Genomic DNA, 12,930 nt, shown 5'->3' on the forward strand with positions numbered 1-12,930 from the left:
CAGACCGTTGGAGGGCCGCCACATACAGTGCTCCTCTCACTGACCACCAATGAAAGAGGTGCCCCTTCCGGAAGTGCGGCAGGGGGCCGGATAAATGGCTTCAGGGGGCCACATGCAGCCCGTGGGCCGTAGTTTGGGGACGCCTGCGTGTTTTCCACCACACACACCCTGGGGAGTACAGGATGAGATAATTCCATGTGGGGTGCTGGCTTCGGCATTTATTGAGTGCCTGCTGTGTGCCAGAGCCACGAGGACCCTGGGACGTTTGAGGTGGGGAGGCCCAGAGAACACAGGAAGGCTTGAGGATTGGTAAATGGCAGGGAGATATAGAAAGTTCTGGAACAGTGGATGGTGATGTAACCCTAGTATCCTTGTCTGAGCAGTTACTCAAACGAAGAGTAATTATAGAGTTTTTAATGTGTGCAAGCCATGGAGACACAGCAGTTAACAAGCCAGACCCATCCTGCCCTCTCAGGGTAGAATGGGGGAGATGGCCAGTAAATGTTTTAAAAGAGCGAATAAACAGAAAGATGGCAGAGTGTGATAACGTTAAAGTGGGCAGAGTGAACTTAAATGGGATGAGAGTGTTCTGCTCCTTTCTGCCTGACAAGTAGAGAACATTTTTCAGAGCAGTGCCATTTGTCACTAGGTCTTTAAGGGTGAAGAGGAGTTCTCTGGTTTAAGTTGCCTTTGCACAGCTAGAAGACAGATCTATCCTTGACATTCCCAGCAGATACACCTATCTCGATTTCCTCAGGGTGCACACAATGTTAAGCACACTCAGATGGGTTGGTATGGGTAGTAGACACTACTTCCTAGAGGTGGGAGATGCTGCTGTGTGGCCATGAAGGCATACCTTGACCTTTTCTGGACCTCAGTTTTCCTAACTGAACAATGGGCCACATTCCCAGGCTGGAAGGGTGATCTTGGAGTAGAACAATGCTGAGTGCTGGAACAGTTTTTGACCAAAATCTCTCTCTGGTGTCAAGCCTGTTTCCTCCCCCTCCCCCTCCCCCCACCCGCACAGAAAGGGGAAGAGCCCTGATTATGTCCAGCCCGGTGCAGTGTGGCCATTTGAGCCTTTGTTTTCCGCCCTGGGTAGTGGGTTCCACTGCTCCGTAGTAAATAGCTGGTATAGGGGCTGGGAGGTGGCGAGGGCGGGCGCAGGACGATGGGGCTGGGCAAGGAGGATGCGCCAGCCTAGGAGAGAGGGAAAGGGTGTGGCCTGGGCCGGTTGGGATTCCCGCCTCCCGCGCGTGGCACCAGCGGTTTCGCCCCACGGCACCCGCCGGTAACTTTGAGATGGAGTTTGTACGGGCGCTGTGGCTTGGCCTGGCGCTGGCGCTGGGGCCCGCCCCCGTCAGGGGCCACCCGCAGCCGTGCGACCTCCTGGCGCGACTGGGGGGCTCCGTGCGCCTGGGCGCCCTCCTGCCCCGCGCGCCCGCCGCCCGCGCCCGCGCCCGCGCCGCCTTGGCCCGGTCCGCCCTGGCGTCTCGGCTACCACACAACCTGAGCTTGGAGCTGGTGGTTGCCGCGACCCCTGCCCGCGATCCCGCCTCGCTGGCCCGCGGCCTGTGTCAGACGCTGGCGGCGCCGGGGGTGGTGGCTGTGCTCGCCTTCCCCGAGGCGCAGCCGGAGCTGCTGCAGCTGCACTTCCTAGCCGCGGCCACCGAGACCCCCGTGCTCAGCCTGCTGCGCCTGGAGGCGCGCGCGCCCCTCGGCGTCCCGGTACGCGCGACGCTGGAAGTCAGGACGTGCAGGGACTCGTGGTGCAGATCAGGGAGGCCCCGGAAAGATCTGGGTTGCGGGGACCTGGAGTCTAATGCCGGGGCCCCTGGGGCGCGCGGGAACGGGCTTTTGGACTGCGGATGCAGGAGCCCCGGGGATGCCCAGGAGCCCGAATGACGGAGGGCCTGGGGTTCGTGGGACCTGGGACCCTGGACCCGGTTGCTTCCAGAGCATGGGAACTGGAGGCAGGAGCCCAGGGGACTCCTCTGGACCCCGATTGGGCGCGGAACTCCAGTGCAGACCCCTTCCCTGGGCTTTGGTGGTGTGTGCCGCCACCGCAGCCCCTGAACCTGCCTCTTTTGGCCCCAGGACCCAACTCACTCGTTGCGTCCCTTCTTGGTCCGAGGGCACCTCTCAGTTCTCACCGCGCAGGACCGCGGATCGAGGAAGGGAAAGGAGGCTTCTTGTTTGCTCTCCGCGGGGTGTGGGGGGTGGCTTCTTGGATCCCCAGGCCACTCTGTTACTCCAAAGCCCTCCCTCCCTCCTCCTTTTCATCCTCTCCATCTTTTTGGAGTTTATTTTCTCTTCTAGATGCACCCCAACTCCCCATCCCAGGCCCGGATTTAGGACAAAAATAGAAAATGAGATGAGAGAAGAGTGACAACCCGGGGTCTGGGGACTCTGTTGTATTGCAGGAAAAGACCCCCGCCACCTCCTAGGGACAGCAGAGAGAGGCCCAACACAGGGACATGGGGCTGGTGGGAGCCTCCTTCCCTCCAAACCCATCTTAAAACCCCCTGCAGGTCTTTTTTCTCCTCGGAAAGAAGAACCTGACCCTGAAGGAGTCCCGGGGTCTCATCGACCTGGCTGTCACTGTGCCAAGGCCCGTTTTCTTTCCCACTGCCTTCTCCCGGTGGGAGAGATGTAAGACCCAAATCCAGGCCTATGGCGCCCTCTGCCGCCATCTCCAAGAACTGCGCCCGTGCAGTTGGAACTGTTGGGCTTATGTGGGAACTGAGCGGCAGTGCACAGCATGTCTCCCAGCACTGTGTGCCATGTCCCAATGTAGGCAACATCCTGCCCACCTTAAGTGCCTGGCAAAGCTCTTTCCTTCTTTACAGGCTGAGAAAATCCTGGGTGCCACTGGGCCCAGAGGGACCACTCAGCCTCTGGTTTGCCTGGCTCAGTAGCAGTGATGTGTGTAGGAGCCACTCTAGCTTGGCTCCGAGCATGAGGGCATCAGTCAGTTTGTGACCAAGGAGCCCCAGTCCTGGGCCCTTGAAGAGTTCCCAAATGGGAATGGTGGGTGAGGTCAGGACTATGGTGAATGAGGGACTCCAGGTTGGGAGAGTCCAGAGGAGGAGCCAGGGGGATGGAGATGCCAGAGGAGGAAGCAATGGGGCTGAGTTTTGAAGAATGTGTAGGAGATGACTGACATAGAGGGAGAAATGTATCCCGGATCAGGAATGGCATGTGCAAAAATACTGAAAATAGGGTGCTACTAGGGTGGCCAGAGACACAAAAGAAGACCCTGAATTTCAGGCAGGGAGTCTGGGCTTTATGTTGATGGCCATGGGGAAACACAGAAGGGGTTAGAGCAGGGGTAGGCTGGGAGGAGGTCCAGTTATCAAGGTGATATCTGTTTATTGAACACCAACTAAAGGGGGTGGGAAGGGTATGGTGGTCACCAGCCCTAACTGTGACCACCCCATTCCCAGAACCCGTTTCACTTACAGCTGGATTGGGCCATCCCCCTGGAGACACTGCTTGAGGTGCTGGTGTCTGTGCTGCAGGCTCATGCCTGGGAAGACGTTGGCCTGGTGTTCTGCCGCATCCGGGACCCTGGTGGCGTGGTGGCCCTCTGGACTAGCCGGGCTGGCAGGGCCCCAAAGCTTGTGTTGAACCTGAGCCAACTGGACACGAATGATGCAGGGTTGCAGGCCCACCTTTCCCTGCTCGGGGTGCTGGCAGAGGGCTCAGCCCAGGTACCTGTGGCTGTGCTCCTTGGCTGTGACATGGCCCGTGCCCGTCAGGTGCTGGAGGCTGGGCCCCCTGGACCCCGCTGGCTGCTGGGCACACCACTGCCTGCTGAAGCATTGCCCACTGAGGGCCTGCCACCTGGGTTGCTGGCGCTGGGTGAGGTATCTCGACCCTCACTGGAAGCCACTGTCCACGATGCAGTGGAGCTGGTGGCACAAGCACTGGGCAGTGCGGCCAGTGTACAGCTAGAGCGCACCCTTCTCCCCACCGCCATCAATTGCAATGACTTGCAGCCAGCCGGGCAGGAGTCCTCAGGCCGCTTCTTGGCACGGTGAGTGGGGATACTGCTGTGGGAAGGGTGTGCAGCCTCCACATGGAGCTGCCTCTGCCTGGAGCATTTGCTGTGTGTCAGGCACTGTGGCCTCATGCGAGGGCAGCATTTGACTTGTCTTGGTGGAAGTAGGGCCTGAAAAAGGGATTCTGGTGAGGGGCTTACTTGGCACTTTGGGAGAAGTAGGAAAGGAGTGGGAGAGGTTGACAGGCATGTGTCTCTGCCTGATCCTGAGGGATCTTTGGAGGGTGGACAGTACCCTGGAGCCACGGTGCCCTACCTGGGCATTCAAACTGGTGGTCAGTCACTGACTTCGGGCCCCTGCTGGTAAGGAGATCTGGTGTGAGGGGACACAACAGCATCCACTGTGGTCCCCCATGTGTGCTGAGAGGTGGGGGGCAGGGTCTAACTTTGCTGTGGGGGGTTCGCTGCCTGAGCCTGCTTGCCCCCCACCCACTTCCTGCCAGGTTTCTGGGCAACACATCCTTCCAGGGCCTCACGGGGCCAGTGTGGGTGACCAGTTCCTCCCAGGTGTACATATCCCGGCACTTCCGAGTGTGGAGTCTGCGCCAGGACCTGCTGGGCACCCCGGCCTGGGCCACACTGGGCAGTTGGCAGGACGGGAAGCTGGAGTTGGAGCCAGGGGGTGCCGCTGTACGGCCCCCACCTCCACTGGGCACCCGGGCCCGCCCAAAGCTGCGTGTGGTGACGCTGGTGGAGCACCCATTTGTGTTTGCCCGAGAGCCAGATGAAGATGGGCAGTGCCCAGCAGGGCAGTTATGCTTGGCTCCTGGCACCAACGACTCAGCCACCCTGGATGCACTGTTTGCTGCCCTGGCCAATGGCTCCGTGCCCCATGCCCTGCGCAAGTGTTGCTACGGCTACTGCATTGACCTCCTGGAGCGTCTGGCAGAGGACACCCCCTTTGACTTTGAGCTGTATATTGTGGGCGATGGCAAGTATGGTGCACTGCGGGATGGCCACTGGACAGGCCTGGTGGGTGACCTGCTGGCAGGCAGGGCCCACATGGCAGTCACCAGCTTCAGCATCAACTCTGCCCGTTCAAAGGTGGTGGACTTCAGCAGCCCCTTTTTCTCCACCAGCCTGGGCATCATGGTGCGGGCACGGGACACGGCCTCACCCCTTGGTGCCTTCATGTGGCCGTTGCACTGGTCCATGTGGTTGGGTGTCTTTGCCGCCTTGCACCTCACTGCACTCTTCCTCACACTCTACGAGTGGCGCAGTCCCTATGGCCTCACGCCCCGTGGCCGGAACCGTGGCACCATTTTCTCCTATTCCTCGGCCCTCAACCTTTGCTATGCCATCCTGTTTGGACGCACAGTGTCCAGCAAAACACCCAAGTGCCCCACAGGGCGTCTCCTCATGAACCTATGGGCCATCTTCTGCCTGCTTGTGCTGTCTAGCTATACAGCCAACCTGGCTGCCGTCATGGTTGGGGACAAGACTTTTGAGGAGCTGTCTGGGATCCACGACCCCAAGGTGGGTGGCTGTGGAGGTCAGGGACCACAGCTAGGAGGTTGCCCACTCACCTGCCAATCTCAAAACCCAGCCACATGTGGCTGTCTAGTCGTGCAAACACTTATTGAGCACACATGGTGGAACAAAATACGTGAAAATCCCAATTCCTGGGGTAGACAGGGAAAGAATCAAGATAGATAAGTAAACAGATGGTATACAAGGTAGTGAAAAAGTGCCAGGGAGGCCCTGGCCGGTTGGCTCAGCGGTAGAGCATCACCCTGGCGTGCGGGGGACCCAGGTTCGATTCCCGGCCAGGGCACATAGGAGAGGCGCCCATTTGCTTCTCCACCCCCCCCCCTCCTTCCTCTCTGTCTCTCTCTTCCCCTCCCGCAGCCAGGGCTCCATTGGAGCAAAGATGGCCAGGTCGCTGGGGATGGCTCCTTGGCCTCTGCCCCAGGTGCTAGAGTGGCTCTGGTCGCGGCAGAGCGACCCCCCCCCCCCCGGAGGGGCAGAGCATCGCCCCCTGGTGGGCAGAGCGTTGCCCCTGGTGGGCGTGCCGGGTGGATCCTAGTCGGGCGTATGCGGGAGTCTGTCTGTCTCTCCCCGTTTTCAGCTTCAGAAAGATACAAAGAAAAAAAAAAAAGTGCCAGGGACAAAAATAAGGCAGAGTGGGGGACACCAGAAATGCTGGAAGGGACATTTTCTCAAATGGGGGTCAGACATTCCTTTTGGAGGGGTGACTGGCGAGGTACTATTGTGTACATCAAAGAGGGCATAGCCTCCATGCAAAGACCCAGGGACAAGACCTTGCCTGGTGGTGTTTGAGGAACAGCCTGTGTGTGACTGGAGCACAGTGAAGGAGGGAGGGAGGAGGTGAGATCCAGGAGATAACAGAGAGGGCAGGTTGTGCAGGGACTGTGGGCGCAGGAAGCCCTGGGTTTGTTTTTTTTTAACAGTAATTTATTTATTTATTTATTTGGGGGGGGGGGAGAGAGAGAGAGAAGGGGAGGAGCAGGAAGCATCAACTCCCATATGTGCCTTGACCAGGCAAGCCAGGGTTTTGAACCGGCAACCTCAGTGTTTCCAGGTTGATGCTTTATCCACTGCGCCACCACAGGTCAGGCGGCCCTGGGCTTTTAAAGCAGTTCCCTCTGAGATGAAACTTCTATTGGGAGCCCTGGAGGGTTGTGGGCAGAGCAGGGGCATGCCCCAGTCCATGTGTTTCTTTTTAATTAAAAAAACAACAACCTGGCCCTGGCCGGTTGGCTCAGTGGTAGAGCATCGGCCTGGCGTGCAGGAGTCCCGGGTTCGATTCCCGGCCAGGGCACACAGGAGAAGCACCCATCTGCTTCTCCACCCCTCCCCCTCTCCTTCCTCTCTGTCTCTCTCTTCCCCTCCCGCAGCCAAGGCCCCATTGGAGCAAAGTTGGCCCGGGCGCTGAGGATGGCTCTGTGGCCTCTGCCTCAGGCGCTAGAATGGCTCTGGTCGCAACAGAGCGATGCCCCAGATGGGCAGAGCATCTCCCCCTGGTGAGCGTGCCGGGTGGATCCTGGTCAGGCACATGCAGTAGTCTGCCACTGCCTCCCCGTTTCTGGCTTCGGAAAAATACAAAACAAAAACAAAAACAAAAACAAAAACAAAAAAAACAACAACCCCAAAACTTGAATTTCCCTGAGTGGGGAGTAAAGAACTTGAATGAACCCATTGTCTGGCTCCAAAATCAACTGACAGCCACTTTCATCCATCACTAGCCTCAGTTGCTGGGTTATTCCAGCCAGACCTTGTGTCATTTCCCCATAAGTACATACTCGGAACGTTAACTAACATCCCAGTTGTCTTTTTTTTTAGATTTTATTTATTCATTTTTTAGAGAGAGAGGAGAGAGAGAAGGGGGGAGAAGCAGGAAGCATCAACTCCTGTATGTGCCTTGACTGGGCAAGCCCAGGGTTTAGAACCAGCTACCTCAGTGTTCCAGGTCGTTTTATCCACTGTGCCACCACAGGTCTTTTTCTTCTTTTTTCATGGTTTGACTCTGAATCCTAAATGTCCAGGCATTAAAGATGGTAGAGGCTTTTCATCTCTCATCTGTAGGTTTTTCTCTCATCGCTTTTGTTCCCTAGCATTTTGTTTTGTTTTAGAAATTAAATTTAGGCCCTGGCCGGTTGGCTCAGTAGTAGAGCATCGGCCTGGCATGCAGGAGTCCTGGGTTCGATTCCCGGCCAGGACACACAGGAGAAGCACCCATCTGCTTCTCCACCCCTCCCCCTCTCCTTCCTTTCTGTCTTTCTCTTCCCCTCCCACAGCCAAGGCTCCATTGGAGCAAAGTTGGCCCGGGCGCTGAGGATGGAACCAAGGCCGCTGCCTCAGATGCTAGAATGACCCTGGTTGCAACAGAGCAACACCCCAGATGGGCAGAGCATCGCCCCCTGGTGGGCATGCCGGGTGGATCCCAGTCTGTCGCATGCGGGAGTCTGTCTGACTGCCTCCCCATTTCCAACTTCAGAAGAAAAAATAATAATAATAATAAAAAGAAATTAAATTTAATGGGTGACATTGATCAATAAGAGTACATAGGTTTTAGGTGAACATCTTCATGACACTTGAACTGTTGATTGCATTGTATGCCCATCACCCAATTTGTTCCCTAGTGTTTGTTGAAGAAATTGTTTTGTTTGCTTTGGTTTTGTGCCCCATAGTATCTCCCACTGTTTGGGTCTGGCTGATTGCATCCCTTGAGGGATGTTCAGCTTGTTCTACTGTCCCCACCTCGCCTCCCTGTCCTTTGTAAATCAGTAATAAAACCTGGATACTGTCTGATACACAAGCCACTCACTAGTGGCTTTTAAAATTAAGTTTATTAAGCCTGACCTGTGGTGGCGCAGTGGATAAAGTGTCAACCTGGAATGCTGAGGTTGCCGGTTCAAAACCCTGGGCTTGCCCGGTCAAGGCACATATGAGAGTTGATGCTTCCTGCTCCACCCCCCTTTCTCTCTCTCTCTCTCTCTCTCTCTCTCTCTCTCTCTCTCCTCTAAAATGAATAAATAAAAAAAAAGAGACTGTCAAAATATTTTTTTTAAAAATTAAGTTAATAGCCTGACCTGTGGTGGCGCAGTGGATAAAGTGTCAACCTGGAATGCTGAGGTCGCCGGTTCAAAACCCTGGACTTGCCTGGTCAAGGCACATATGGGAGTTGATGCTTCCTGCTCCTCCCCTCTTTCTCTCTCTCCTCTAAAATGAATAAATAAATTTAAAAAAAAATTAAGTTAATTAAATAGAGCAGCGGTTCTCAACCTGTGGGTCGCGACCCTGGCGGGGGTCGAACGACCAAAACACAGAGGTCGCCTAAAGCCATCAGAAAATACATATTTATTATACAATACATTTTATGTATTTCCAATGGCTACGGAGAACAGCACAGATACAGAATATGTCGTCATTGGAAAGTCTGAGGTGATGATATTGCTCTAGAGGCTCAAACCAGCTCGTGTGGCTTTTGGTGGTGCTGGGGAGCAACCACACACTCGTTCAGTAGGAGTTCAAACAGATCATGGGCAGTGCTCAGACCAGGGTGAGGAGACTGCGCTGAACTGGGGAGGTGGTGTGGGGTATGGTGGAGCCTGGGTGGAGGCTGCAGAGGCAGTAAGCAGTGGCCTGGTTTTTGTTTTAATTTAGTGAGAGGAGGGGAGGCAGGGCCAGATTCCTGCATGCTCCCTGACCAGGATTCACCCGGCAAGCCCATTAGGGCAGTGGTCCCCAACCCCCGGGCCGCGGACCGGTACCGGTCTGTGGGCCATTTGGTACCGGTCCGCAGAGAAAGAATAAATAACTTACATTATTTCCGTTTTATTTATATTTAAGTCTGAACAATGTTTTATTTTTTAATTTTTTTTTTTTATAGGGACAGAGAGAGTCAGATAGAGGGATAGATAGGGACAGACAGACAGGAACGGAGAGAGATGAGAAGCATCAATCATCAGTTTTTTGTTGCAACACCATAGTTGTTCATTGATTGCTTTCTCATATGTGCCTTGACCGCGGGCCTTCAGCAGACTGAGTAACCCCCCCGCTCGAGCCAGTGACCTTGGGTCCATTCTAGTGAGCTTTTTGCTCAAACCAGATGAGCCTGCGCTCAAGCTGGCAACCCCGGGGTCTCGAACCTGGGTCCTTCTGCATCCCAGTCCGACGCTCTATCCACTGTGCCACCGCCTGGTCAGGCTTATTTTTTTTTAATGACCAGATTCCCTCTGTTACATCTGTCTAAGACTCACTCTTGACACTTGTCTCAGTCACGTGATACATTTATCCGTCCCACCCTAAAGGCCAGTCTGTGAAAATATTTTCTGACATTAAACCGGTCCATGGCCCAAAAAAGGTTGGGGACCACTGCATTAGGGGATGATGCTCTGTCCATCTGGGGCATTGCTCTGTTGCTCAGCAACCAAGCTCTTCTTAGCACCTGAGGCAGAGGCCAGGGAACCATCTTCAGCACCCTGGGCCAACTTGCTCCAGTTGAGGCATGGCTGCAGGAGGAGGAGGGGAGAGAGAGAAAAGCGAGAGGGGGGAGGGTTGGAGAAGTAGGTAGGCACTTCTGTGTGCCCTGACCAAGAATTGAACCTGGGACATCCACATGCTAGGCTAATGCTCTACTACTGAGCCAACTGGCTAGGGCCTTATTTTGTTTTTTTTTGAGAGAGAGACCAAAACAGGAAGTGGAAAGGACGAGAGAGATGAGAAGCATCAACTCGTAGTTGCTTCATTTTACTTGTCCACTGATTACTTCTCATATGTGCCTTGACCAGGGGGCTCAAGGAGAACCAGTGACCCCTTGCTCAAGCCAGCAACCTTGGGCTTCAAACAGGTGACCTCTGGGCTCAAGTCAGCAACCTTTAGATCGTGTTGTTCCCTCACACTCAAGCCAGTTACCCTACGCTCAAGCTGATGAGCCCATACTCAAGCCAGCAATCTGGGGTTTCGAACTAGGAACCTTCACATCCCAGGTTAACCATCTATCCACTGTGGTGCCACCACCAGTCAGGTGTGGGTGTTCTAAAGGCAGAGACGACCCAACAAGATTTTCAAAACAGGATGTGGGATAAGAGGAGGGAGAAGAGACAGCCATGAAGGCAGTAGTGAGAGGAGGGAGAGGTCTAGAGTTCAGGGCCAGGTCTGTGTGGAGATGAACATTTGGGTACTTATAACAGTGGGTTTCAACTGGGCAATTCTGCCCACAGTGGACAGCAGACTATGTCTGGAGACATTTGTGGTTATCACACCAAGGGTGCTCTTGGCATAGCAAAGATGGGGCCTGAGATGCTGCTGTATACCTGCAGTGCCCAGAACGGCCCCCACAGAGAATGACTTTCAGCCATGAGGGGAAACTGGTTGAGGACCTTAGGCCTGGGCTGGGGGCCAGAGCAGAGTTGTGTGGGGAGCTGAGTGAAGGCACAGGGGTACCTTGGTGCTGACTGGTCACCTGCCCACAGCTGCACCATCCGTCCCAGGGCTTCCGCTTTGGCACTGTGTGGGAGAGCAGTGCCGAAGCCTACATCAAGAAGAGCTTCCCTGAGATGTATGCACACATGAGGCGACACAGTGCGCCCACCACGCCTCATGGCATCGCCATGCTCACGTGAGGCTGGGGCATAGAGCAGGGTGGGGGTGGGGTGGGGTGTTGGGGTCCACCTGGGCCAGTGCTCACCCCCTCTACATCTCCACAGGAGTGACCCCCCCAAACTCAATGCTTTCATCATGGACAAGTCACTCCTGGACTACGAGGTTTCCATTGATGCTGACTGCAAACTGCTGACTGTGGGCAAGCCCTTTGCCATTGAGGGTGAGGGGACTCTGGAATCAGTGATCCTGGGGCAGTCCACTCAGGGCGCCAGGTGGGTGTGGCTCCCGTGAGCTGTGTTAGGCCTAGTTCCAACCCTATTCCTGGCCTGTCCCATCCCAGGTTACGGCATTGGACTCCCTCAGAACTCACCGCTCACTTCCAACCTGTCTGAGTTCATCAGCCGCTACAAGTCCTCTGGCTTTATCGACCTGTTGCATGACAAGTGGTACAAGATGGTGCCTTGTGGGAAGCGGGTGTTCGCTGTCACAGAGGTGGGACAGGGCCTGGGATGTAGGGTGGGGGTAAGTGTGGGAGCCCTGAGCCTGCGTAGGCCTCAACTGAGGTTGCCAGTCCTGTTCATACCCAAGATGTGTTGTCTGCTTTTGTACACTCCTACTCATTTTACAAAAGCCCAGCTTCAGGGCCCTCTCCTTCAAACCTTGCTTCAGAACATGGAGCCCTAGCCTCCCAATCCAGCTGCACTGCCCCCAGTGCCTGTCTCTGGCCCAACTTGTGTCCCCCAGACCAGGGCTCCCCAAGGGCCTGTCATGACTATGAAACCTTATACCTGTTTCCCACCCTCTGCAGACCCTGCAGATGGGCATCTACCACTTCTCAGGTCTCTTTGTGCTGCTCTGCCTGGGCCTGGGTAGTGCCTTGCTCAGCTCCCTCGGAGAGCATGTCTTCTACCACCTGGTACTGCCATGCATCCGTAGGGGCAACAGGCTGCAGTACTGGCTGCACACAAGCCAGGTAAGGAAATGCTACAGGGTGGGCAGGTAGTCAACCTCCCAACCTGACCCAAAAGCATTTGTCTGGTTCACAGAGAATCCACCGCGCCCTCAACACAGAACCACTGGATAGGCAGAAGGAGCCCGAGCCAAGGTAAGGGGCCCGGTGGTAGCTCCCATCCCACCAGCTGACTTCTGCCCTCCAGCCTGCCATTTTACACCTGCCAGCCCCACCCCCATTCCAGAGCCAAGCTAGTCAGTCCATGACTCCTACTGCCCACGGCTTCCTCAGGGGACACTGCTCCAGCCCCATCCATCCTGTCTCCAGGGATCCGGAGAAGCAGCATCAGGACACACTGACTACCCCTGCAAGCCAGGGCACCTGGACAGAGGTGCACCAGGCCACAGTGAGGGAGCGTCGTGTGCACTTCCTTCTGGAGCCAGCTATGGCCACTGATGCATCAGTAGTGGACACAGATGTGGAGGGGTCCAGGCCACTCAAAGGTTCTGTCTTGCCCTGCTCCAATGGCCGGCCACCCACCACATTGCCCATAGGAGCTCCACGCCCAGGGGAGCTAGAGGAACTGGAACAGCACATCATGGCTGTGCGCACAAAGCTCCATCAGGCACTGGTACGGCGTGGGGAGCTCTTGGCCCAGCTCCCAGGTAGCACCTGCTATCGGCCATTGCATTTGCTCCAGGCCTGCAAGGATACACCAGGGGGCTTCCTGATGAGTTGTCCACCTGCTACACCTGTGGAGGATGGCCATGCCCCACAACCAGCCCACTTGGTTTTGCATGAGGGTAGACCGTGCAAAAGCTAATCCCAGCACCAGGTGCATGCAGAC

General features: G+C 55.7%; 1 protein-coding gene across 1 annotated transcript; it reads left to right on the forward strand.

Moving 5' to 3' along the window:
- The first annotated feature begins 1,302 nt into the window (after positions 1 to 1,302).
- GRIN3B (glutamate ionotropic receptor NMDA type subunit 3B) lies at positions 1,303 to 12,911 on the forward strand. The gene is made up of 9 exons (XM_066341905.1): positions 1,303 to 1,728; positions 3,447 to 4,039; positions 4,507 to 5,539; positions 11,002 to 11,147; positions 11,236 to 11,351; positions 11,472 to 11,623; positions 11,940 to 12,104; positions 12,178 to 12,236; positions 12,411 to 12,911. Exons 1-9 carry the CDS (start codon positions 1,303 to 1,305, stop codon positions 12,904 to 12,906), a joined length of 3,186 nt encoding a protein of 1,061 aa, XP_066198002.1. The 3' UTR covers positions 12,907 to 12,911.
- The last annotated feature ends 19 nt before the right edge of the window (positions 12,912 to 12,930 follow it).

Source organism: Saccopteryx leptura, chromosome 1 (genome assembly GCF_036850995.1).
Source record: "Saccopteryx leptura isolate mSacLep1 chromosome 1, mSacLep1_pri_phased_curated, whole genome shotgun sequence".
In the NCBI taxonomy this organism is placed as follows: Eukaryota; Metazoa; Chordata; class Mammalia; order Chiroptera; family Emballonuridae; genus Saccopteryx; species Saccopteryx leptura.

Excerpts from the sequence above, each read along its gene's own strand:
- GRIN3B (XM_066341905.1), top strand. The coding sequence starts at position 1,303 with ATGGAGTTTGTACGGGCGCTGTGGCTTGGCCTGGCGCTGGCGCTGGGG. Across the intron at positions 5,540-11,001 it reads CTGGGATCCACGACCCCAAG|CTGCACCATCCGTCCCAGGG; the intron begins GTGGGTGGCTGT and ends ACCTGCCCACAG. Across the intron at positions 11,352-11,471 it reads CAAGCCCTTTGCCATTGAGG|GTTACGGCATTGGACTCCCT; the intron begins GTGAGGGGACTC and ends GTCCCATCCCAG.